This window comes from Myotis yumanensis, unplaced genomic scaffold, assembly GCF_028538775.1.
Source record: "Myotis yumanensis isolate MYYU_CA2020_CCGP unplaced genomic scaffold, mMyoYum1.0.hap1 SCAF_4, whole genome shotgun sequence".
NCBI lineage: Eukaryota > Metazoa > Chordata > Mammalia > Chiroptera > Vespertilionidae > Myotis > Myotis yumanensis.
The window spans coordinates 18175795-18203190 of record NW_027223755.1 but is presented as its reverse complement, the minus strand read 5'-3'; the positions used below and the strand labels follow the sequence as shown (position 1 = coordinate 18203190).

Sequence of the window (27396 nt, the reverse complement as noted above, 5' to 3'; positions counted from 1 at the left end):
CTTGGTAAATGATGATATATAAACACATTTTTAAAGTCAATTCCAAAAAGTTCAAAATTCCAAAGAATTCAAACTTCTCCATTAAGAGTAAGTCACTATTTTGGAAAGTGACCAAAATATATTGGAAGTTAGAGTCATTGTTGCAAAGTGGGCACATGATCCTTTATTCATTCCATTATTGTTTTGATATTTAAATTATAAAAGATTATGTATTTTATATCACTTTAGTACTTAACATCAACCTTATCAATGACAAAGCATGAATGTGTAATCTGGTAAGAAGCTCATTTTACTATAAAGCCCATGCAGTTGAGGAGATGGATCCCATGAGCGTAGCTGCTAAGTGGAAACTTGAATGGATATGAAGTAAATTAGCAGCATTCACTTCCCAGTCAAATTTAAAAACTATCCCCAGAATATATGCTTAGATAAAAATGTTTTAAAAACCATATTCAACTAAATAATATGTATTTACTTATTTTTTCTCAGTAAACACTTGAAATGAAAATTTTATTTTTATCATAATGTAATGATATAAATGAATTAACTGACAGGAATTTCACCAAATCTTTTGCAAGAATGAATTTTATCTCGTCATCTCACTATGGCTTTCTTAAAAAGTGTATCTATATATCTCCAAAGTAAACAAATTGCAACCTCAGCTGCAGTTGCTTGGTTACTCGTTTCAGCACCCAGAGTAACAGGGTATTTGAAGATTTGAAAATAACAGAGGTTCATTGTTCCCCACTGCTTACTCTCTACCTGATTATAAACAAAATGGTAAGCACAGCCTAACAGGATTTTCCACGAGCATTGGTTAATTGTAGGCAATGAACAGTAGATATTACGAGATTTGGAGGGATTCCACAAACTGGTAAATATTAATGAGTGCTTTATCTAATTAAAATAATTATTACTTGTCTGACAAAACTTCTGACAAAATTATTTTATATATTTTTTTAAAATATTTTCTAAAAAATTCTTTGGGCATTTGTTACAGGAGGTGTCTTTAAATTGATCTGATTTTTGTCACCTACCTTGAATTTTTGTCTGTCACTCACTATTTTACTTTCTCTTTCTCTTCTCTCTTTTCTCACTAGATTTTTTTTAGGTCTTTTAACTTTTAACTTTCCTGCTTTGTTATGTAGTACTAATAACCCACCGCGTGATATGACGCAGTAGGCTGTCTGGCTTCCAAGGGAGCTGGTGGGAACCACAGCGCGCAGGTGGGAGCTGCACTGCTTCCACGGGAGCCAGGAGGGACCTGCGCCGATTCCACGGGAGGCGGGAGGGACCTGCGCAAATTACACAGGAGGCAGGAGCAGGGGCAAGCAACCTCCTCAGAGGCGGGGCCACTGGAGCTGGGGCGCGGTGGCTCACCAGCCACCTGCCTCTGTCTCCATCTCCACTCTGGGCCTCACCAGCGCGCACAACCTCCTCCTGTCTGGTCCTGGTGACTCATTAGGGCGCCCTGGCCTAATTTGCATATTCTCTCTCTCTCTCTCTCTCTCTCTCTCTCTCTCTATATATATATATATATATATTAGATCCAGGCTTGGCACACATTAATTTAGTCTTCATTTGCTTTGTTTGACTTCTCTTTTTTTTAAAAAAAAATATATTTTATTGATTTTTTTACAGAGAGGAAGGGAGAGAGATAGAGAGTCAGAAACATCGATGAGAGAGAAACATCGGATCAGCTGCCTCCTGCACATCTACTGGGGATGTGCCCGCAACCCAGGTACATGCCCCTGACCAGAATCAAACCTGGGACCTTTCAGTCCACAGGTGGACGCTCTATCTACCGAGCCAAACCGGTTTCGGCCGTTTGACTTCTCTTAACTTCATTCTACTTTTGGAGACATTGCCCAGCTGCAGAGGTGGCATCATTAGGTCATTTTGATACCATTGCAATTAGCTAGTTATTAATAATAGAAAATGAGCCAAACATGATAGGCATGTCTTTTGGGTAGCTTCACTAGGAAGCTGTAACTTGCACTTCACAGGGAACCAGCAGACTAGTCCCTGCAAAACACTGGAGGAAGGGGCCAACAAAGGGAAGACAGAGGCAGGCCCAGTAAAGTCAGGGTGACATAGGGAAGGCATTTGTCTGTAAATCACAATTGGGAACAGAAATTATTGGCGAGAATGGGCATGGCCACTGCAAGCACTTGAAAATTTGGGAATACTTATCTCCTAAACAAAGAAATTTTCTCTCTTGTACTCTTGGCTTCCTTGCGTTCACTCGTATTTCCTCCATAGCCATGTGGACCTGCGGACCCCGCATGCAATTGACTGATGGACTACAGTGGGGAAACAAATTAAACTAGCCTGATGCTGTTTTGGACTGTGCAGACATGGAAAGGAAGTTCTGTATACTGGCTCTTATTTTAGCTCTACTAAAGCTCCAGCTCCACTTCCTCTATGACTGGACTAACGGAAATGGGACTTTGGAAACTCAGGGATTTAATTCCATGGAAATAAAGCTTTCCACAATATTGCATCCTCCCATGCGAGTTTCAGAAAATTCCTTTTCTATGGAAATAGCAAGAATTCCACTCCCTCTAGCAACAGGGTAGAATAGGCCCTTTTCACACTGTTAGCAATTTGTGAAAAGCTACTTTAAGTAGTAAGCACAAGAAGAGCAGAAAGTTTACTGCTAAAGAATTCTGAAGAAACAGAATTTAGTGCTAATGTACAATGTCACAGAAGGCATATATTTTTACTTTTAAATGTTCATAATATGATGAAAGTTATTGATACCAGTAATACATTGTTTTGATTTTCAAATGTAATAAAATAATGGTTGATGGTATCCTTTTGGAAGGCATACAAGATATTTTCTTAAATGTGCCAAGTTTTTTATATCAATTGTTTTAGTGCTTAAAAAAATATTAGATTTATTGCATCAATGATTTTGAAATTATAGTTCATTAACTGTGATTTTATTTCAATTCTCTGACAATAATACATATTGAAATTTTATCTAGTATAATACCCAATGTGCAGTGTATGGTTAAGTGGATAAGTGTCTGTGGACAGCAATGAGGACATGGGGGACTTAGAGTTCAAATATATATCAGGAGAATTGAGGAAGTTATTTTAGAACTGGCAGGAGCCTATAGCATGCTATTTCCTTCTCTTCACCTTTCTTTCATTTAAGGTTATTTTATTTTTTCATTTTTAGGTAGGGTTAAAGTCCCATATATTCAAGGAGGTTGATTGTAGCTATACAGGTCAAACTATAACATGTTACTTTCATTTTAATAAATTTGCTGTTTAAAATGTAGGTGAAGCAGCACAGCTAGTGTGGCTCAGTGGTTGAGCATTGACCTATGAACCAAGAGGTCATGCTTCAATTCCTGGTCAGGGCACATGCCCAGGTTGCGAGTTTGATCCCCAATGTGGGGTGTGCAGGAGGCAGCTAATCAATGACTGTCATCATTGATGTTTCTCTCTCTCTCCCTCTTCCTTCTCTCTAAAATCAATAAAAAAAGATATTTTAAAATATGTATGTGAAGCAGTTGCTCTATTTTGCTAAAATCAAAGTTAACAAATGTGCATAGCAATATGGGGACTGCAAAAAAAAATACTCAGTGCATATAATAAAGTAGTCTGGCCTATTGACATATTTATATCAGTGTCAACACACCAGGGTCATCTTAATTTAGAAAGAATTGTAAGCTTTTATTTTTAGCATGCCCTATTGACTTTTTTTCCTTATGCTTTTCTTAATTGATTATCTAATCCAATACAGTCTTAAAAGTGGACCATGGAGAAAAAGCTGAAGCCTAAAGATTTTTTTCTTATCATTTTGTTGTGGCAATTACTTAAAAAATAGAAGAACGCTATTTTGACTGTTTATGAAAGTTGTAAATCTTTCTGTTCTAAATTCATTCTAGTTCTTAATGTTTACAAGAGCAGTGCTCTCTTATTAATGTGCCAAGTGTTTTGCACTGCTTTTTTAAATATAAAAAATGAATTAAGTAAAGTTCAGGAACTCATTCATTATGGCTGAGTTCCTGAACTTTTTACTGAAAATCAAAGTTTTATGTCAAGATTATGTTAGTTGTGGCATGTTACAATATAATAATTATAGATGAACTTTAGTTTTTTTTTTAATTTCACAAGTAATGAATGTATTCATTGTAGGAATATTGAAAAATGCAGAAAAAATTAAAGAAGAATTTAAAACTCATTATTTGTAATATATTTCAAAAATATTTTATTAACATTTTTACGCCATTGTAGAGCTTTCTATGTATATTTACAATGAACAATAGGATAATTTCTACCCAAATAATTTCTAGAATTTTTTTACTTTTAAAAAATTGTATAATTATATTTTAATTACTAAATATATGGTTACAATAGCATTCTAATTTGCTAGACAACATTTCATTTTAAAATATTTCATAATTTGTCTATTTATCTATTATTTAACATTTTATTTGTCTTCAATGACTCGTTATTATATAGAATAATGCAATAAATCTTATCATACACCCAACATTGTAATCCAACTTTGATTTTACTTTAATTTTGCATTTGACACTTTCAATATGTCAAGAATTGTACAATGACCTGAGTCAGGTGTCAATGACTTTAATTAGTGCAGATTGAAAAGTCAGGTGTCCTAAACATGAACTGCTTACTAGCTATTTCACCTTTGGCAAAGCATTTAACCATTTGTCATGGGAAGTGTAGTTCGTGCTCTTTTTGAAGTGAATGAAGTGAAAGAAAGAGTGGTAAGAACGAATATGGTCCAGTGGAAGGACAATGCCTGCGGCAGTTGAAACTGTTGATAAGACACCATGTAGAAACCTAAGACATCAGCTACACAACAGACTGGGGGTTCCAGTTAGTTCAGGAACTCGTTGTAAGATCTAAAGTGAAGGGGAAATTTGGAAATATATATGATTATTTTCAAAATGACAAGAAAAGACAAGGGCATGGAGGCAAGTATGCTTTTGTTCAACAATTTTGTAAATGATTTTGTAAAATTAAAATTACTGGCTCAAGAGCTGAGCATAGCATACAGTATAATAAATTAGTATTTATCTATGTCATTGTATATAAATCTTTATTCCATGAGATAATTTTCCTTCTAGTTTTTTAATATCAAACATCACAGTATTTTATTCACTATTAATGTTTAATACATGGTTAATATTGAATAATTCTCACACATTTAAAAATTCAGGTCAATGAATGTTTACAGATGTTTACACCCTAGTAACTACCCCCTTGACCAAGGTGTAGAGATGCATTGTTCAATACTGTAGCAAGTGTCTTCTGAACATTTGAAGTGTTGCTAGTTCAGACTAAGATTTTCTGTAGTGTAAAAGGTGCATCAGGCCTGGTTCAGTTGATTGGAGAATTATCCCATAAACCAAAAAAGGTTGTGGGTTTCATCCCTGGTCCGGGAGTGTACAAGAGGCAACTGATTGATGTTTCTCTTTCACATCAATCTCTCTCTCTCTCTGTCTTCCTCTCTCTCTTTATAAAATCAATAAAAACATATTCTTGGATGAGGATAAATAAATAATAAAGTGTATTAGATTTTAAAGACAAAATGAAATAAATAATGTATCTCATTAATATTTTTAAATTTTGATTATAAGAATAATGATAATATTTTAGATATAATAGGTTAAATTAATGTATTATTGAAATGATGTTTACTTGCTATTTTTAAAATGTTTTGAATGTGGCTGGTGGAAAATTTTAAACTGCATATGTGGCTTGGATGATTTTTCAGTTGGCCAGCACTGATAAAGATCACTGCTAACTTCCCAGGTAGTATTTGAATTTTTATTGCACATCTATTTGGGCTCACCTGAATTCACTGGTCAGATCATTGAAAGGTGAATTCTTGGCTTCCAGAGAAGGAAAACAACTTTTTAGATCTGACCTACTTATATCTGTACAGTTAATTTTGGAAGTGTTATGTTTTCTTAATTTTGCATTCTATTAAGTTTAGTTTTTGTGTAGATATTTCTCCAATTCAACATATTATGTTTATAAAACACAGCCTGTACCTTTTTAAAAAACATAAATTTGCTCAAAATAATGTAGGATATTATACACATAGTACATAATTAAAATTTACAAATGACTGCTGAATGAATAAATAAATGAAATGTTGAAGGACAAAACTTAGAAATATAATGTTTTTAGTCATGTATAATATGAAGAAAATAATGGCTACCTGTATGATTTTTTGTATATAATATTGTGCCTGGCAAAGAGTACCCACTCAATAAATAGCACAGAGCATTTTAATGTTAGTATTGTATAATTTAAAATGCATGAAAAGCATATTACTACAGAGTACTCTTTATTTTATTGTTTTTTCCTTTATTGATTAAGGGATTACATATCTGTCCTTATCCTGCCATTGCTCCCCCACCCTCTCATGCCCTCACCCCCTGGTGTCTGTGTCCATTGGGTTAGGCTTATATGCCTGCGTACAAGTCCTTTGGTTGATCTCTCCCCCTCCCCCCCACCTTCCCTGCCTTCCCTCTGAGGTTTGACAGTCTGATGGATGCTTCTCTGTCTCTGGGTCTGTTTTTGTTTGGTTTATGTTGTTCATTATATTCCACAAATGAGCGAGATCATGATATTTATCTTTCTCTGACTGACTTATTTCGCTTAGCATAATGCTCTCCAGTTCCATCCATGCTATTGTGAATGGTAAGAATTCCTTCTTTTTTTACAGCAGCGTAGTATTCCATCGTGTAGATGTACCACAGTTTTCTAATCCACTCATCTGCTGATGGGTACTTAGGCTGTTTCCAAATCTTAGCTATGGTAAATTGTGCTGGTATGAACATAGGGGTGCATATATCCTTTCTGATTGGTGTTTCCAGTTTCTTGGGATATAATCTTAGAAGTGGAATCACTGGGTCAAATGGGAGTTTCATTTTTAGTTTTTTGAGGAAACTCTATACTGTTCTCCACTGTGGCTGCACCAGTCTTCAGTCCCACCAGCAGTGCACAAAAGTACTCTTTTTCTGAAATTCCCCTAGTAAGTGTTTTCTTGTCTTATAAGAGTCAAATGGGATGTCATTGTTTGTACTCAACGATACGACATTATATCCCTGTGCCAAGGCAATCATGATACATGTGGATAGAATACACAATTCATAATGGGCTCTAACAAATGAAACAGAAGGATCCCTAACAACCTGTGAGAGTGGCAGAGAGAGGGGAGCAGCAATGACAGGCTTGCCTGCAGCCCCACCTGGTGAATGAGCTTTTGTTGGCTGAACACCTGTTTAGCATTGTCACCTAAGAATTCCTAGTTGAAAGGGTATTAAGTTGGGAATGTAAGAGCAACATCTCGCAGGTTACAGTGAGAGATGATTATTTAAAATCTAGCCGTGTTTTTCTTTTTCCTTCAGTCTTGCTGCTTTGAAAGTTGAAAACACCTAATATATTAATATGTACATATATAAGTTTTAGGAATGTTAATTTATGTCTTTCATGGTTTTATTATGTCTGATCCATTCTTTCCACACCCATCACTCTGTATAGCACTCACCCAGGGAGGTTAAGAGACTTATCTAAGTGTGCCTTATGAATACATGGTGGGAGCAGGATGTGAACAGAAGCCTGTCAGACTCAATGTCATGTTCTTTCCACTGCTGCATCCAGCCTTCATGTTGCATATGGGCACACAGCGGATGAATTTATAATTCTGATGCATAAACCCGTAAAAGCTCTCAAAAGAGTTTTATCAGGATCTGTCCCTATTAATTAGGCAGAAGCAAAGTTAATGCAGCTTAGAGCAGCAAAGAACATTCATTCAAATGCATTTTGCATTTGTAAACCAGATGTCACATTTAAATGTCTTAGACTACACAAAATTTTAAACCACTGTCAAGAACACAAAGGCATTTAGTGAAATTAGAATATTTAAATCAACAATTATTGCTATATAGGCAACACAAATTAAAAGATCCCGTCCTTCAAAAGCTGTCCTGCTAAATTGAGAAAGGTCTGAAGGATTAGCCAGGTTTAGAGTGACATTTCCATGCAGAGCTTTTTCAGAACTAGAATATGAATTATTTCTGTCATTAAAAATGAGGTTTGAACCCAGCAACACTTGTAAGTTAGGGATAATGTTATCATCCTCATTTTACAGTGGAGGAAACTGAGTCACAAGGAAGTTAAGTAAAGTAAGTTTTTCCAGCTCCCAAGACAAGTAAGCATAAGGATGCTCATGAAAATTCCAGAACAAGACTGTTGACTGCCGCTACACTCCGCTGTAGTGTGATATATCCTCAAGGACATGGCTTTTTCTTCCATAAATCTGGATTTGCTTCTCTCTTTATCACAACCCACTAACTTAGACTGTACTGCATGAAAGTCCATTTTGTCCTCCCTCAGTGCCATGGAAAGATGTGCTCTTTCACTTTTTTAGTTTTTTTTATTGATTAAATTATTACATATGTGTCCTTATCCCCACATTACTTTTGCATTAATATGTCCCATGCCAATTTAATGTTTGAATTTAAAATAGATTTTAAAATCAGACTATAGATTTCCTTTGCAGAGAAGACTTTAAATGACTTTAAACATGAGTAAATATGTATTCTAGACAGGAGAGATATAGCATCTTTGTATGGTAATGAAGGATGCCTTAGATGCAGCAAAGAAATGCAGAAAGTAGCAAAACATCACAGATGTGCAAAACAATCCTGCCTCTTGCTTTTCATTTCAAATGAGGCGTTGCCAGCATTCTTTTCTCCTCTGTTCCTATCACATTTTCTCTTTTCACCTACAGTTCTCTCTGGAACTCATCTGTTTTGAGTGTTTAATTTGTATGCTAGAAACTGATGTTGAGAAAGAAAAAAAACTATGGCAGATATCAAATCTTTAGCAATCATTCTTCATTATGTAATGCAGCTTATCTTAAGGTGGTTTCAGTAAAACCATATTTTATATAAATAAAAGGTAAATAATGTAATAGTTTTTAAATGTCTTACATCAATCCTTTAGACACGGAGAGAACTTTGATATTGCTTACACTATTTGTCTTTTTGTTATTTTGTCATTTATGGTGATCATAATTAATTATTCAAGAAGGTTCTAGGGCATACATATATTTCTATTTTCTAATATCACCTTTACAGTTAATGTACCTATTTTTTGCTGTCATATATAAATTTTAAATATTTCTTTTCCTTTTAAAATATATTTTTATTGATTTCAGAGCGGAAGGAGAGGGAGAGAGCTAGAAGCATCAATGATGACAGAGAATCATCGATCAGTTGTCTCCTGCGGTGGGAGTGGGGCCTGCAACACGGGCATGTGCCCTTGATCGGAATCAAACCTGGGACCCTTCAGTCCGAAGGCATCTGCTCAATCCTCTGAGCCAAACCTTCTAGGGCTAAATATTTTTTTCTTATATGTGACTTGTAATAACACATTTATTTGTGAATTTTTTTCTTCTAAAGGAATTTTACATAGCGATTTTTCGAAATTATTTTTGATAATCCAATAAGAAAAACACTCAGGAAGCCGGATGTGATCACTTTAGCAATATTATCTGACAAGAAATATACATTCCTTCAATCATGCCATAACAATTTCCATGAGCAAACTTTTGTCCAAGGCCAGTAAAATGTGACTTGAGAGTAACTATAAACTGTATTTTAATTTAGGAAACATTATTAACAATCTAAAAAAAATTACCATATAGAAATCATCAAGGAAAGAGATTACAGTAAAGCTAGAAAAATAAGTGAATGTTGCCTCCAGTGAATTTGCAGCTGGTGATGGAAAATCATTTTACTCTTCAGGGAAGTTATTGAAGCAGAAATGGAAGTCCACGTGAACCAGGCTGTGATGTTCTGCTGTTTGGTAAATTAGATAACCAAGAGAAAAACATGTCTAGAAGCAGGGTAAAGGATTGGCAAGATAAAGTTGTGGGTTTTTTTTAAACTTTATTTAAACTCTTAAACTAATAAGATGTATTTAAGTATTTTGTGAAAAATAATGTAGATGATAGTGATGTAATTTAATATAGTGATAAAATCAGAGTAAAAATTAGCTTGTGAAAATGAGATACTCTCTTTATTTACAAGGAGTGGGAAAATGTTAGGAAAAATACTGGCATAAGAAGGATTCCTTGTTACTTTTTATTGACAAGAAAACACATAGATATTCTTTTTATACAATTAAGCTCAAGACCTAATAGAGCAGTTGAGTTTGGTTTCTGTAACTCTACCCAGTTAAATGATGAACACCTTCTGTATTTATGAAAATGGAAGTGGTGCTTGAAGATACGGGTAACTTCAACAAATGGTTAAAAAATAACAACTACAGTTATGTATTGAAAATTAGGCAGCAGATTGTTGTTATTATTATTTTTTAACTGGCAGAAATTTGTAATCAGTTCCCTCTTCAGCTCATTTACCTTCCTAACTTGTCATATATAGAAGCTAATTTCTGCTGCTTCACCATTGTGAGTTAGTTTTGTATATGAAGTCAGCTTGGGATGCAATTTCTTTCTTTTGCATATGAGCACCCTGTTGTATTTTCAAAATTTATTAAAAGGTTTATTTCTTCCTCCATAAAATTATCTTGGAATCTATTGAAAACCAATTCAATGGGTTTATTGAAGGCATGGGTTTATTTTTGATTTTTTTCTATTCCAGTAATCTTTACTGCAAAAGCACATGGTCTTGATTACTGTAGATTTGTAGTAAGTTTTGACATCTGGAATATACAGTCTTCCTAATTTGTTCTTTTTCATTGTTGTCATCTGTTTACTGTTTGCTTCTCCTGACTGGGATACATGTAGGCTGTAGCAGGGCAGGGACCCCTGCATGCTTGCTCTTTGACATGTACCCGTATTGAGCTCTATGACTGGCATATGGTAGGTGCTCCAAAAATATGTGTTGGATGAGTAGACTCCTATAAGTGATTGTGAGATAAAACAATAATGTAACATTTTATTGCCAGATGAATTTCCCAAAGGGTTAAAGCCATTCACACTTTTATCATCTTCCTTCCCTCTCCCCCTAAATACTGTTACTGCTTTCTTATTTAGAAAAAAAAGAGGCTAAAATAAACAGTAATGGAAGAGTTTTAATGGGGATGAAATCACAACCCACTTTAATATATGGGCAATGGTTTGAGCCATTGTTTTTCTGGAATTGTAGTACTGTTTAGTACACTCTTGAGATTTTTCTTTTTTAAAAGTAGCTGCCAGAGGTACCTTTTTCTCAATTAGGCCCTGATTGGGAGATAAGAACAGACATTAATTTTTATAGAGATAGGTATTCTTGTTCCTTATTTATCTCACTCCAATTCCAAACGATTGCTCTCTTTTAGCAGTGAAATTCTCAACTATTGATTGACTCCTTCAGTACCCAAATATTTGGCACACCTCATGGAACTCTCAAAAGTAAAGCTGATGGGTATGGAATTATGAAATCTTCAAATCTGAGATATTTTACAATTTTTCATCTTACATCATTACAGGCCAAGGCTAAGATCATCCACACCTTTGTATTCCCAATTACTATGTGCACATGCAAAAAAAGTTGGACAATGAAGAATGCTGATAGGGAAACACGAAGATTCATTTGAAATATGGTATAGGAGGAGAGCTCTGCCCTAGATGACCAGAAAGACAAGTGGGTCCTAGAGAAAATAAAACCTAAAACACTGAAACATCCCTGGAGGCAAACATGACAAAGCTGAAGCTTTTCAACTTTGGGCATATGGTGAGAAGGCAGGGTTCTTTGTAAAGACTGTGAAATTAGAAATCTGCAGGAAAATAGGAAGCCCAAATAAGAGATGGTTGACTCCATAATAGGCATGAGTCTACAGGAGCTGAGCAGGGCTGTTGAAAACAGGACATTGGGAGCATCACTCATTTTTAGGGCTGCCATGAGTTGAAGCCAACTCAGTGGCATGTAACAGATACACACATGTTAACATCCCTAAACTGGGATTCAGGGCATGTCATGGTCAAACAGGTGATACCTCTTGCTCCTTTTCCCCTCCTCCTCTTCATTTACAAGATTCTCTAAGAATACTCATAAAGAAGTTAAAAGCTAAACACTGAAATTCAACAGGCCATTGCATGTCTGTGAAAACCTCTGATTTTCTAGTGAAATAATTGCATTACTTATATTCTTACCCTTATGTATTTTCCTAATCTTTTCATTGTTAGCATTAGTTTTGTGGTTGAACAAAGTACTTTAAGGACACCATACCATTTTACATATTAATTGATGCAAATTTAAAGCTGATGGTTATGTATTTTTTTTTTATTTTTAGCAGCAAGCGACTGATGTATTAGTGACCAAGTGACTGTTATTACTTATGTTTTTTTTTTCCTTCACATCAATCACTTATTAATAGTTCAATTGAGTTTTATTCCACATGCTTATGGTTTATCTATAATATATCACATTCTGGAATGAAGAACACATACATTTTAAAGATATCATCTTATGATCATTCCTCTCACCTTGCATCATTTGTCTTTTATGTGTTGGAGAAAATGGTAATAGTGGGATTACTATATAATATTTCTGAATTTATTTCTGGCTATCACTGGAATATGGTCAACATAAGTTCTTGCTCAAAAAAATGTACATAAATTATGTAGTCCAAAATACAATTTTAAGTCAGTGACCTATCTTTTTAGCATATCTTGAAATCCTAGCTAAAAGCAACTACCACCATCTTCTTAACATTTTAAAGTTATTGTCCCCCAAAAGGATAGAATATTATCTTGGCAAGGAATTCTGCATTAGATCGAAAGCTACAAATTTTTAGGTACTGATCCTAACATGGTCCAGGGTGAATAGTTTTCTAGGTAAGTTGCATTAGTTACTAGTTAACAGTCAGTGTATTAAAGCAATTCCAGAGAAAGATTCATGTTGCTTTACTTGAGTGACTAAATTTTCTTTTTGTTTTCTTCATTCTCTTACTTTTTCTGTTCTCTAAAGAGCAGCTCATTAACCTTTATTAAAATGTGATCAGATACACAAGGATTACCTATTCTTGCTTTAAAGCAATATAACATCTGTCCTTCAGCACAAAAATATCACTCATGTTGCAAAATCTCACGACTCTAAGAGTATATTCCCACCACTGTGTGCTATGATCAGATCCAGCTACTGCTTTCTCACAAGCTCTTCAAAATTGACTGCTAAAAGGGACTCATTATATGTGACTAAAAATCAGCTTTATCTTTTAAATATTTTCCCATAATTCAATGTAAAAATAATGAAAATCTCTCAAATAATATAGTAGCTAGTTAGACTTACAATATAATATTTTACTGGTTAGTAAATCAGTACACTGTGTGTATACAGAGTAATTCTACTTATCATGCCTTCCTTCTAATCCCTTTCATTTGGTGTCTCATGGCTGTCCAACTTAAAGATTTGTGTCTTATTATCTGTATTATTTGATTACCTGTGTGTAAAAGCTTTCTCTGCATGTTTTAAAATTTTTACCTGTACTATCGCCACTATTGCTCACTCACTGAATAAATGAATGAATGAATGTATTCATTCACCTTTAGTCATAATTTCTTGCCTTACAAAATCTAATACAAAAAGTGCGCTTTTTCAGGATCTTAAAATCCACTTATTGCCAAAACCGGTTTGGCTCAGTGGATAGAGCGTCGGCCTGCGGACTGAAGGGTCCCAGGTTCGATTCCGGTCAAGGGCATGTACCTGGGTTGCGGGCACATTCCCAGTGGGGGATGTGCAGGAGGTGGCTGATCGATGTTTCTCTCTCGTCGATGTTTCTACCTCTCTATCTCTCTTCCTTCCTCTCTGTAAAAAGTCAATAAAACATATTTAAAAAAAAAATCCACTTATTAAGCCAAACAAGACAATATATTAGCCAGTGTTTTTCTCAGGCTTTACCTATGTTGCAGACTGTTCGTTGCAAAAAGAACTGAATATTTGAGAACAGGTATGGTAGAGACGAGGTAATCTTGAGAGTGCATCACTGTGTTGCTTCACAAATGGTTATTATCATATTCATATGAACTATTAATCAATTGACTAAATGTTCCTGTGGTGGTTTCCCTTTGGTGTTACATGAAACTAATTATTTCAAGATTTAACCAGACCAGCTGAGAGTTTAAATAATCCATTCATAAAATGATCATATAAAAATCATTTTACTGATTATATAAATACTTAAAATGAGTATTAACAAAACCTACTATATTCCAAATACATTTTATAGTATTTTAATGTAGCTTTTACTATGTTAGGCAACAATATAAATACTTTTAAATTACAATTCATGTATATTTTCAAATTATACATAACTTCAGAAACATTTTGACTAAGTGGTTTATTTATTCTAAAAACTTTATGGAAACAGATCCAAATCTTAAAGGCTAAAGCATATAAATTAATAGAATTTTCCTCTTATTAGAATTCTAATTTGTATTAGAATTACTTACCAGATGTATACAAAGCTTAGAGTATACAATATTTTTAACACTTTAGATTGACAACTTAACCATTTATTTTAACTACTTCTGTTGCTGGTCAACATAGGTAAGCCCTTTCTGTTTTAAATATAAATATACTAGAGGTCTGGTGCACAAAATTTGTGCATGGGTATGGTCCCTAGGCCTGGCCTGTGATCAGGGCCATCTTCCCTGGCTGCCAGCAGCCGACCCCACCCCCCACTGCCAACCACCCCAGTTCCCCGTTTGCCATGGGGCGATCGGAGCCTGCCGGCCGGGGGGAGGGACCAAGAGGCCAGCCATTTCTGCCCGCTCGCCGGCCCTACCCCCCCCCCTGCAGGTCGCCCTCTGTGTGTGGGGCGACCAGTGTGGTGGGGTCCTTGGCCTGTCACCGGCCATATCCCCCACCACCCACCCCTGGTTTCCCATTCACCATCAGGCGATGGGAACCTGCTGGTGGGGGGGGGAAGGTTCCAAGAGGTGCTCAGTGCACCTTACAGTGACTGGTCGAGTAGTCATTCTGGTCATTCCGCTGTTTGGGTCAATTTGCATATTACCCTTTTATTATTATGATTTTATTATATCAAATTTTAATCCCAAACTAAATCATATCATGTCAACATCACTAAAAAACATAGAAGAGTACACAAATATATCCTGAAGATAAGTCAATTGTAACCATTGTTATTTCTTTATGAAATTAGTTGATAAAAGGAATACCACTTTCCCCCAAAAGCATGTTTAATTACTTATTTTTATTTTACACAGGCTTATAATTTATATATATATATATATATATATATATATATATATATAATAACAATAGCTAATATTATCTCACCTCTTATTTAATTTATTAACAGGAATATTTCAGAAAAGGTTCTAAAAATATTTGTTCAGTGAATTTGTTGCTTTACTCTGCTATTTTCTAGTAAGAAACTGATGCAAAGTCAGAGAATATGAAATAGGCTGCCTGTTGATGAAATGATTGATCTTTTCTTCTATGTGCTAAAATGATGTCAAGAGACATAAAGAAACAAGTATATTTTTATACATTCGCATAACTGTCTTCACGCAACTCATTCTGCATTCTTCTCTTAGTAGTTAATTTACTAATGAAGTGTGACTCTTTGAAAACTATGTTTTATATTGTTCTAATGTAGTTTTAATTCTTTTTATAAAGCAGTTATGAAATGATTTTATTTGTTAAATCTTGCTGAGTCCTTCTCATCAGAATTTTGTCCCTAGTTATGTCTTATTTTCAAAAAAGAAGTAAAATTATTCCTGATGTTCTATAATTTGTTTCAGTTGACTTCATTTCCCTAAAAAGCCCTTCTTTCCTCATGCTATATAGCCTTTTTTCTACATTTTATCTTTTTTAAAAAGTCATCTAAAAGTTCAGAGACTTTAAAATAAACCTTGAAGATTTTCACTTTACTATGGCAAGAAACCAAAATGCTATGTGAACAGGTTATATTTTTCAATGTCCCCAAGTGTCAGAAATGAACAAAAGGTAAGTAGTGGAGGTTATGTGACCAAAAAGGTTTCATATAAAGGATAACTGTTCAGAGCTCTTGGGAGAAACAATTCTTTAAATATATGGTTGTGATTTGATAAAATACTGAAGCTGTTCCCAGCCAAAAATATAGCAGTGGCATTCTCTGAAATTTTTAACTGAGCTTTGATCTTATGAGTTATAGTAGAATATTAAATATGAACTATACACAATTTAAAAGCTATTACTAATATGTGAGTGACAAAATGTAGGGTAAAATTGTCTTAATGCTATTTGTCATTCTTATTGAAAACCTCCTTTCTCCTGAAATATTACTTTTCTAATTAATATCTGCTCAAAGAATATTCTGTCATTTTAATTTTAATAAGTGAGGCTTAACGAGTATACCTCAATTAATTAAAATTGGGCCTACTTATTGGTTAAATCTTTAATACTATTTAAATTTTGAGTGATTTTTTTTATAATTTTGAAAGAAAGAAAACATTCTACCATGAAGTTTTTATCATTCAAATTGAATAATTTATCTAGAAAATACATTGAATTTAAAATTATTGTCTCTGTGACAAACATGTATCTCTTGTGGTAATTTTAATAACTTTAATCTGAAATTTTCTAACATATTTTACTGAGTTTTAACTATAAAATACAATGTCAGACAAATTAAAACAAAATAAAAAACAACACAACATTTTTTCTACAAGTATGGAAACTGTATTCTTCCCAGGGATTTGCTGGTCATTTATTTTCCCTTTTCTATGTAGGTAGTAAAATATTGATTTCGTAGAATAACAGCAAGGGTTATTGTTTTTCTTTTATAAGTATTATTAATTTCTCTTAAATCAATAAGTGGATGTTTTTTACACATCTTGGTAAAAATATCCATATTAATCTCGTGTGGAGCAAAATGTCAGAAAAATAAATGATTGTAGTAACTCACAAGACACTGTGGGAAAAATTCATATTCAAACTAAGTATTAAATCATTGATAGACAGTTATCAGAGAATAGCAAGTAAGGTTGGAATTTAATTGTATGTTAAATTATTCCATTTGTATCTTATAGCTGCACTCCAATTCTGACAAAGGTGATGGGTCTGTCAAGTACATCCTTACTGGAGAAGGTGCTGGGACCATATTTATCATTGATGATACCACAGGTGACATCCACTCAACGAAAAGCCTGGACAGAGAGCAGAAGACCCACTATGTGCTCCATGCCCAGGCTATTGACAGACGGACAAACAAGCCTCTTGAACCCGAGTCCGAGTTCATCATCAAAGTGCAAGACATCAATGACAATGCTCCAAAGTTCACAGATGGACCATATATCGTTACCGTGCCTGAAATGTCAGATATGGGTAAGAAAAATCATTTTATACTTTGAATTAATATATTTTTGAGGATCTACGAATATATTTTGAACACATGTTTTAATGTGTATGTGTGTGTGTGTATGAGTGGGTGTGTAGAAATTTGAAGAAGTTCTAAAATATTTTAATGCTTTCCCATGGCCTAAAGTATTAAGGAATATTGGTTCTAGTTATTATTATATTTAGTAAAATTAAACTTCTGAGTATACTGTATATGTAAGTAATGGTTTGATCTGAGGAAAACACTATAATAACTTGGGAAAAAAACAGCAATTCTTGATTAGCTGACAGGTTTTTCTGGCCTTGTAAATTTTCCTAGTATATTGTTAAGAACATAGCAACACATTCAAAGTGACAATTTGCATAGATAAGAAAAAACAATATAACATCATAAGTCTTTTGGTATGTCTTTTAAGCTTATAGTATATGAACCAATTAAAATAGTATTAATAGTACAAATAATAGCTACATTAATCAGTAAAACTTTACACATACTCTTAAACATTTATATAACATACATTTTAAAATATACAACAACCCTGTGAAGTATTTTGAATACCACTTTTAAAATGTATGAGTGACATAAGCCAGTTAAAGAAAGACAAATATCACATGATTGCACTTAGTTGTGGAATCTAATGAACAAAGTAACCTGACAAACAAAATAGATCAAGAGGTATGATGCATGGAACAGAATAACAGATCTCAGTGGGGGTGGTAGGTGGGAGGGGACAGGAACATATATGCATAACCTATGGATAAAGACAATAGTGTGGGAAAAGCCTGGAGTTGGTGGAGGGGGTAAAAAGTAATAATAATAATAATGTACAAAATGGCATACAGTACTTAAGTAACTTGTCTAAATTCTCATGTCCAGAAATGGGCCAAAAAAAAATCAACTCCAGCTTCTTCTGAATGCAAAGCTTACACAGCTGTTAATAACTTATAGTCTAGGTTTCCAGTCACCTGATGATCTGGCAATTTCCCCACCACTCACAGATGTCTGTGGTCCAGCTATTTCATTTTATCTTTATCTCATGTGATTAATTTCCCAAATGTAATTAAAGTTAATCTATAATAATAATAATTTTGATCATTCCTGAGACTTAAAGCTTAGATTTGGAATATATGATTTGAATAAAGATTATTTTCCACATGTGTACATTAGAGGCATTAGAATATGAATGTGTGGAAGGTCATGTGAAAGTGGAAGGAGAAACTCACTTTACATTGGGGGCTTAAGAATAGGTGATACATCAACTCTAATCCATATTAATAAAAGCATAATATGCTAATTAGACCGGATGTCCTTCCAGACGACCTTCCGGATGAAGCCGGTGCTGTGAGGGAAGCCCAGGTCCTGGTTGCCAGAGAAAAGCCAGTGCTGGCACCCGGAGGAAGGAAGGCCTACTCTTGCATGAATTTTGTGCACCAGGCCTCTAGTTTTAGAAATAAAAAGCTAGCAATGCTGTAGAGCAGGACCAGCAAACAATGGCAGGAAGACAAAGCCAGCCTGCTGTTTGTTTTCGGAAGTAATGTTTTACTGGAACACAGTCATAGCCATTCATCTCTGCTGTGCCTGCGGTAGTCTGAGTACTGCTGTGGCAGAGTTGAGTAGTTGCAGTCAACACTGACTCACTGAGCCTAAAACACTTCCTGTGTTGAAAAAGACAGAAAAAGTTTCCAGCCTCCACTGTAAGGGCTTTCAGGAAAGAGGCCAGAGGTAGGGGGAATAATGTGAGGATGGTGGTGTAGTCCTGATAATAGACCTGGCATCTGTTGATTTAGGGCAGTCCATGTTCTGCCAGCCTTGCTGAATACGCATCTACGCAGAAATATGGCACTTGTTACAAATAGGGTCATGCTTATTCCCTTTACATAGACACTGTCAGTATTCTAATACTCAGCCTTACCTTCTGTGTTACTAACAGAACTCAGTTTTGTTCAGGGTGGCACTTTGCAGAGTCAAATGTTCATCTCCCATCACTTCTTTTCCTCTAGGAGTGGCCATGTGACTTAATTCTAGCTGGTACGATGTAAGTGGAGTCCAAAGAGGGAGCTTCCAGGAAAGATGTAGGTCTGTGGACTAAAAGCCATAGCTGGCACACATATGTCACCACTGCCATGTTCCTTTCTTGCTGCCTATAATGCAGACGTGATGTGGAAATGCAGCAGCTGCTAGCAACCACAGGAGCAAAGGTCTTGCTAAGTGAGATGGAGCAGAGAGAGAAAAGGGCCTGGAACAGATGCTCCAGTCCCGGCCTGCCCACCTCAAAACCTTTCTTCTGAAAATAAACCTCTTTCTATTTAAGCTCTTCCATTCAATCTCAGATACATGAAGGTACATTAAACCTGAATTGGTACTTGGCCAACTTCTGGTTTCTACATGGCCCTAATAAGCAAAAAGTAGGACCTAATATTGAATCTAAAGGAACAGGGAGAGAGGGTTCAGCATCAGATAAGAAATAGCCATGTCATTTTCCATGCAGTGCTTTGGTTTGCAAATAATACATGAAGTCCTCACTTCTTTCTCCTTTCACTGTGTAATTAGGATGCTAGTTGATTTTGCTATGATGGCAATGTTCCTTTCTGGCTGTGGTGTTGCTAAGAGTTTTCAGAGACCTAAATCTTGCTTGCCATCAACTGTGGAATCAATTCCGTCTGTACAAGTTCTGATCAGTGGATAAAAGGAGATTGGACATTTTGCATTTAGACTTGGAGTTCTACAGAAAATCTAAAATTGATCCCCACAAAACAAGTTAGTTTTGTCAGAGTCTGTGACTACAAGTTGCCACAGCAGTTGCGATAATGACCACTGAACTAGCTCCAGGGAATATTTATTGAGCACTTAGCATGTGTCAGGCATGGCATGCTGTTTGCAATAATTTCATGCTTGCATAATCATGAAGGCAGCATTAAAATGATCTTTGTTTTACAGAGGATGAAACGGATATTTAGAATTAAGTAATTTGCCCAAGATTGCATGTTTAGTGAGAAGTACAATTGGGAAATATTTCTAAGCTAGGCAGAGCTTTACCTTTTGAGTTTCCTTTTTTTTAATATAGTAAAAATACTAAAATCTGGATCAATATATTTGTTGAATCATTACAACAAAATAGTAGGTGCTCCAGAAGCCATTTGTTTACTAAACCAGCAGTGGGGTTCTTATTTTTGACCCAGTAGAGTAGATTGGATGTTATTATAATGTTCCTTTTATTTAAAAGACTAGAGGCCCAGTGCACAAAAATTTGTACATTGGGGGGTGGGGGAGGGGGGTCCCCCAGCCGGGCCTGTGCCCTCTCGCGGTCTGGGACCCCTCGAGAGATAACGACCTGCTGGCTTAGGCCTGCTCCCGGGTGGCAGAGGGCACGCCCAATCCCTAGGTGCAGCCCCTGGTCATGCACAGAGCAGGGCGGATCGGGAGGTTGCGATGCCACCCTCAGTCACGCTCAGGGTAGGGCTGATTGGAGGGTTGGGGCACCGCCCCCTGTCACACTCAAGGCAGGCTCGATGAGGAGGTTGCGGCGCCACCCCCTGTCACTCACAGAGCAGGGCCCATCAGGGGGTTGGGGCGCTGCCCCCTGTCACTCACAGAGCAGGGCCGATCAGGGGGTTGGGGCGCTGCCCCCTGTCACTCACAGAGCAGAGCCCATCAGGGGGTTGGGGCGCTGCCCCCTGTCACTCACAGAGCAGGGCCCATCAGGGGGTTGGGGCGCTGTCCCCTGTCACTCACAGAGCAGGGCCAATCAGGGGGTTGGGGCGCTGCCCCCTGTCACTCACAGAGCAGGGCCGATCAGGGGGTTGGGGCGCTGCCCCCTGTCACTCACAGAGCAGGGGCCATCAGGGGGGTTGGTGCTCCGTACCCTGTCAAACACAGAGCAGGGTCGATCAGGGGGTTGAGGAGCTCCCCACTGTCACTCACAGAGTAGGGCTGATAGGGGAGTTGGGGCACTGCCCCCTGTCACACACAGAGCAGGGAGGATCAGGGGGTTGGGGCACTGCACCCTGTCACACTCAGGGCAGGGCCAATGAGGAAGTTATGGCTCTACCCTGTCACACACACAGCAAGGCCCGTGGAGGGGGGTTGGGGTGTCGTCCTCTATCACCCACAGAGCAGGGCCGATCAGGGGGTTGGGGCGCCGCCACTGTCACACTCAGGGCAGGGCCGATGAAGAGGTTATGGCTCTACCCTGTCACACACAGAGCAGGGCCCCTTGGAAAGTGGGTGGTTGGGGCGCCGCACCCTGTCACACACAGAGCAGCAGGGCGATCAGGGGTTTGGGGAGCTCCCCCCTATCAGGCACAAAGCAGGACTGATCAGGGGGTTGGGGCACCTTCCCCTGTCAGGAACAGAGCAGGGCAGATAGGGAGGTTGTGGCCCCGCCCCCTGTCACACACAGAGCCACAGGGCGGTCAGGGGGTTTGGGCGCTGCCCCCTGTCACGCTGATCCCGGTGCCAGGAGCCTCGCTGCTCCGCTGATCCCAGTGCTGGGAGACATATTACCCTTTTACTATATAGAATAGAGGCCTGGTGCATGGGTGGGGGCTGGCTGGTTTGCCCTGAAGAGTGTCCTGGATCAGGGTGGGGGTCCTCACTGGGGTGCCTGGCCAGTCTGGGTGAGGGGCTGAGGGCTGTTTTCAGGCTGGCGGGTGACTGGAGCTCCCAACTGCTCCTTTTTTTCCTTTTTTTTTTTTTTTTCTATTCTGGGCCAGCTTTAGTTCTGAGGCCTCGCTGCTGAAAGCAGGTTTCTGGCGTTTACCTTCTGTATTTGATACAATGTTGCGGTCCGGCTGGCTGAAGCCCAGCTGACTGAAAGCTGGTTTCTAGGGTTTTGTTTAGCTTCTATATTTGCAACATAGTTGCTTAGAGTTGCACCTGAGAGGCCGGCAAGTCAGGCGGGGAACGTTAGAGTTTGCCATCACTGGAGCAAGCAAGCCTCCCTGCTGGCTTCAGTGCATGGCTGCCGGCCGCCATCTTGGCTGACAGTTAATTTGCATAAGGATATGCTGATTAACCAATGGGCAGGGTAGCGGTCATACGCTAATTACCATGTTTCTCTTTTATTAGTGTAGATAGGATTTGGGGATGGTCAAATACTATGATGAGAAAAATTCTTCATAATTTCCTGGAAATATGGGAATAGCCATTTATTTATTCTAGAATCAAATCCCTAAGGAGTCTAACAGGTACATGCTTTTGAAAAGAAATCCTCTAAAAATTGCAAAATTATGTACATTAGGCATAGTGTGGATAAAGACAATGGACCAGTTCCAGTTAGGCATGTTTACCAAAAACTGAGAAACCTTTGTAACATGGATGGTGTAGAGTAGTCCAGGGCCATTTTCTGGAGTAGAAAGTAGCCTCATTAACTCAGCTAAGGAGTGGAGTTCAGATGGAGGACCAAGTGTGCTCAAGATATTTGGACAGTGTGAAAGAGTGTATTTTTCTCCATGCTTAAGAACAAAGTAGCCTGACCTCTGTGGATCACTAGTTGAGCATTGAACTATGAACCAGGAAGTCAAGGTTTGATATCCCATCCTGGCACATGCCTGGATTATGGACTAGGTCCCCAGTGTGAGGCATGCAGGAGGCAACTGAGCAATGATTCTCACTCATCATTGATGTTTCTATCTCTTCCTCCCTCTTCCTTCCTCTCTGAAATCAATGAAAGTATTTTTTAAAAGAACAAAGTAAATGATTAAGTAATAAAAACAGAAACTTTCAATCTGCTCATGAAAACATAACCACTAAACAACAAAACAAACACTGATGATAAAATACTTTAATATAAGCTATGAATCCAATAACCAATAAGAAATAAGACATGAATTTAAGTGAATAAACATTTGAAATTACAGATGTCACATAATAATGCTAAAGCTAATATGATGAAAGATAAATAAATATATGTAAACATCATGGATGGCAGACAGAGGACTAATTTTATTACATAAGGGCCTTTTTGCTTCTTTGTTTTTCTGTTGTTGTTTATTGAGGTACCATTGGTTAATAAGATTATATAAGTTTCAGGTGTCCAGCATTATAATTTGGCATCTGTATCACAAGAAAAATCTAGTTTCCATTCATCATCATATATTTCTCCCTCCCAACCACTCCCATAATCCTCTCGTTACCACTGTTCTGTTGTCTGTGTCTATGAGTTTGTTCTAATTTTGTTTTCTTAATTTATGTTTTTGTTTGTTTTAGATTCCACATATGTATGTGTGAAATCATACATTTTTTGGCCAATTCCATCTGACATTTCACTTAGCATAATGCCCTCAATATCCATCTCTGTTGTCACAAATGGCAATATTTTATTTTTTTTAAGAATGAGTAGTAGTTCATTGTATTTATATATTATATCTTCTTTATCCACTCATCTATTGATGGACACTTAGGTTGTTTCTGTATCTAGGCTATTGTAAATAAGCTACAATTAACAAAGGGTACATGTCTCTTTTTGAATTAGTGTTTTTATATTCTTCTGATAAATATCCCAAAGTAGGATTGCTGAATCATTTATTTATTTAATTTTTAAAATCCTCACCTGAGGACATTTTTTTACATTCATGTTTAGAGAGAGTGGAATGGAGAGGGAGAGACCAAGAGAAACACTGATGTGAGAGAGACACATCGATTGGTTGCCTCTCACAAGTCCCTGACCAGGGCCGGAAACCTGCAACTGAGGTACGTGCCCTTGAACCTGGGATGCTCTACCCACTGAGCAAAACAGGCTATGGTGGGGATTGCAGGATTATAAGGTAGTTTTATTGTTTTATTTTTTGAGGAAACTCCCCATTATTTTCCATACTGGCTGTAACAATTTATAATCCCACCAACAGTTAACAGTTCTATATGGGGCTTTAAAAAAATTATATATATATCACTAAAATTAAAATGGGGGAAATTATATTCAAGAAGATTCATAGAAAAAAATAAACACACTGTAATTATTCCCTCCAAAACCTCAAATTTTACTAGTAATGTAAGAAACCACAAAGGAGAAGGAGATACCAATGTTCACCTACCAAGTATGCAGGTTCGATAATCACAGAATTGTTAATGTGCAGAGCTATTAGCAGAAGAGTATATTCCCTTAGGTTTTATAGGAATTTGGCAATATCTATTAATATTTAAAAACAAACATACTAATTTGTTGGACAATATCTATCATTGATAACTATTCTATAGGTACACCCACATGGATATGGGAAGATGTAGGTAAAAGAGTGCCCACTGCAGTATCATTCATAATATTCCAAAATTGGAAACATGCTTAAAGTACAGATAAGGAAGTTTTCAAATAAATGCTTCTTCAAAACATACACAGATACCCTTTGCAACCTTAAAATAAATGGATTTGTATGTATATGCTGACATACAGAGATCTCTATTATTTTTGTAAGAAAAGAGTTTTCAGAAATGCATTTGGAATAGCCTTCAGTTTGAGAAAATAAGTGTGTATTGCAGAATATGTGTGGTCGACATGAATACTTAATTTAAAAATGTCAGTTTTTAATACTAATAAAGGCCAACAGTGTAGATAGGTGACAACAAAATTTTCCCCAGTATATGGTGCTTTATGAAATCACTGTGCTTATCATAATCTCATTAACTGAGTCTTGGATTAGCTAGTAATTTTTTTAAAATGTTGTTGTCGTTGTTGTTTTCTCTCCTTATATCTCTCCAGTTCTCTCTGGAGAGAGGGAGAAAGATTGAAAGCATGTAATCTACTGAGAAATGTTGATAGTGGCTAGTAATAAAATGGTAAATAAAACAATGACCCTAAGTTTGAGCAGCTTGCAGACATAAAAACAGAAAATTTTAATGTAGTGTTTGATAAGCAAAATATAGAGGAACTCTGGAGTGGGCAGAGTCTAGCTGGCAGATAAGAGAAGACATCCTCTGTGAATCTAACATAATAAATAGGGGTTTGTCAGTTGGACAAAAAAAAAAGGCATATCTCATAGAGAATACAATGATGAAAAATACTCCTCCCTTCCCTGTGAGTTGAAGGGAGTGTGTGTGTGTGTGTGTGTGTGTGTGTGTGTGTGGTGTATTTAAAGGTGGATAAGCAGGATCATCATGCAAATGATGAATTCCCTTCATAGCTTAGCAAAATATGCTATGAGAATACAGAGAAGATAGCACCAGAGACTCTCAGGGTGCACAGTTTTTTTATCAGATTATTATTTCTTGTGTATCTGTAGTGCTAAGTAATGGTCATGGAGCCCTCCAAGTAATTGCTGTGCGCTATACTGCCAGGGAAAAAGCCTAATGTGCTTACATATTTCTTGTCAGTGGGTAATATAAGCAGACAAAGTCTCTGGGATTCTGGATGGTTTAATAAAGAAAGATACAAAATAAACTGTAGTGGTTTTCGATGCATGTTTTAATAAAGTTTTTCTTTATCTCTCTGATTTACATCATGTAATTTCAACCACTATCTAGGGAATCATATCCCTGAGGGCAGGGTTTTTTATCCAGACACTTTGGACTGCATAATTCTTTGTCTTGGGAGCTGGCTTGTGCATTGTAGGATTTTAGCAGCATCCCTGGTCTCTGCCCACTAAATGGCCATAGCATCCTTCCCACTGCTGCCATATCATGATGTGTTCAGGCATTGCCAAATGTTCTCTGGGGGGCAAAACTGCTCTCAGTTGAGAACATCTGTCCTAGGGAACATGCAAGAGAAAAGAAGGAAAACATTTTGAAGTAGAATCATGAATTGAAGAATATGGTATTTTTCACATTTATAGTCACTTCCAAAAAGAATGCCATAATGTTAGAATGTTCATGTTATATATTTTATGAACAAAAACCATCCTGCCTGCCCAGGTAAGTATTTTTTATGTTTAAATATTAATTGCCACATTCAAATGCACAATGTGATGACAACAGCAGCAAAAACATTTGCATAAGTTTTCTGTGCTGAAAGAACAGTCGCATGGCTACTTTAATGGCACGGCTCTTATTTAAAAATAATTACATTTACCTTTTTAAAGCATTAATTGAGAAAAGGATCATTTGAATCACGGTCAGTGTCTAGTAAGCTATTGGCTGTCATATTGCTTTTTTCATTACTTATCTAGAAACTAGAGGCCTAGTGCACGAAATTCGTCCATGGTGTGTGTGTGTGTGTGTGTGTGTGTGTGTGTGTGTTCCTCAGACCAGCCTGCACCCTCTTCAATCTTGGACCCTTCAAGGGATGCCCGACTGCCCAGTGGGATTGGGCCTAAATGGGCAGTCAGACATCCCTCTCACAATCCAGGACTTCTGGCTCCCAACCACTCGCCTGCCTGTCTGCCTGATTGCCCCTAACTGCTTCTGCCTGCCAGCCTGGTCACCCCCTAACCACTCCCCTGCCTTCCTGATCACCTCCTAACCACTCTCTTGCCAGCCTGATCACCCCCTAACCACTCTCCTGCCAGCCTGATCAACACCTAACTGCTCCCTGATGGCCTGATTGCCCCTAAATGCCCTACCATGCAGTCCTGATCACCCACAACTGCTCTCCCCTGCTGGCCATCTTGTGATGGCCATCTTTGACCACATGGGGGCAGTCTTCTTGTGTATTGGAGTGATGGTCTGTTTGCATATTACCTCTTTATTAGATAGGATAGAATCAGATTAAACAAAATGAACATATACTAGTATGGACAGAATGACAGTGTGATGATATGAAGGCCAGTGTAATCTGAGTAGACTACGAAGAGACTGGTCCACATTGTACTGATGCACATTTAACATTTTCTCCTGTGATATACAGTCCATGATTGTCCCAACTGTGGTGACTTTACTATCTTCTATAAATTATTCTATAGAAATGCTTTTTAAATTTGGTTTTACATAATTTTACTAAATGTCTAAGTTTTCAGAAATGAGACTAGGAATCGAAAAGTCAATAATATTGTCATGTGGAGCAAAGAGGAACATTACCATGAATTAAAATTATTCCTGCTTTTGGAGTCAGCATTTAAGCTCTTGTGTGGCAGTTTAGGAATGAAGACAGAAGGAATGAAATTGTATATGCAAACAGTA

General features: G+C 37.0%; 1 protein-coding gene across 6 annotated transcripts in view; it reads left to right on the top strand.

Annotated features, from left to right (window-relative positions):
* Nucleotides 1-27396, top strand: part of CDH18 (cadherin 18) — a 687616-nt gene that overhangs the window by 487166 nt on the left and 173054 nt on the right. For all 6 annotated transcript variants that reach the window (XM_070411928.1, XM_070411926.1, XM_070411927.1 and 3 more), the window contains one exon: nucleotides 17045-17339. In XM_070411928.1, the coding sequence (XP_070268029.1) occupies nucleotides 17045-17339 (295 nt within the window). The remainder of the gene's footprint in view (nucleotides 1-17044; nucleotides 17340-27396) is intronic.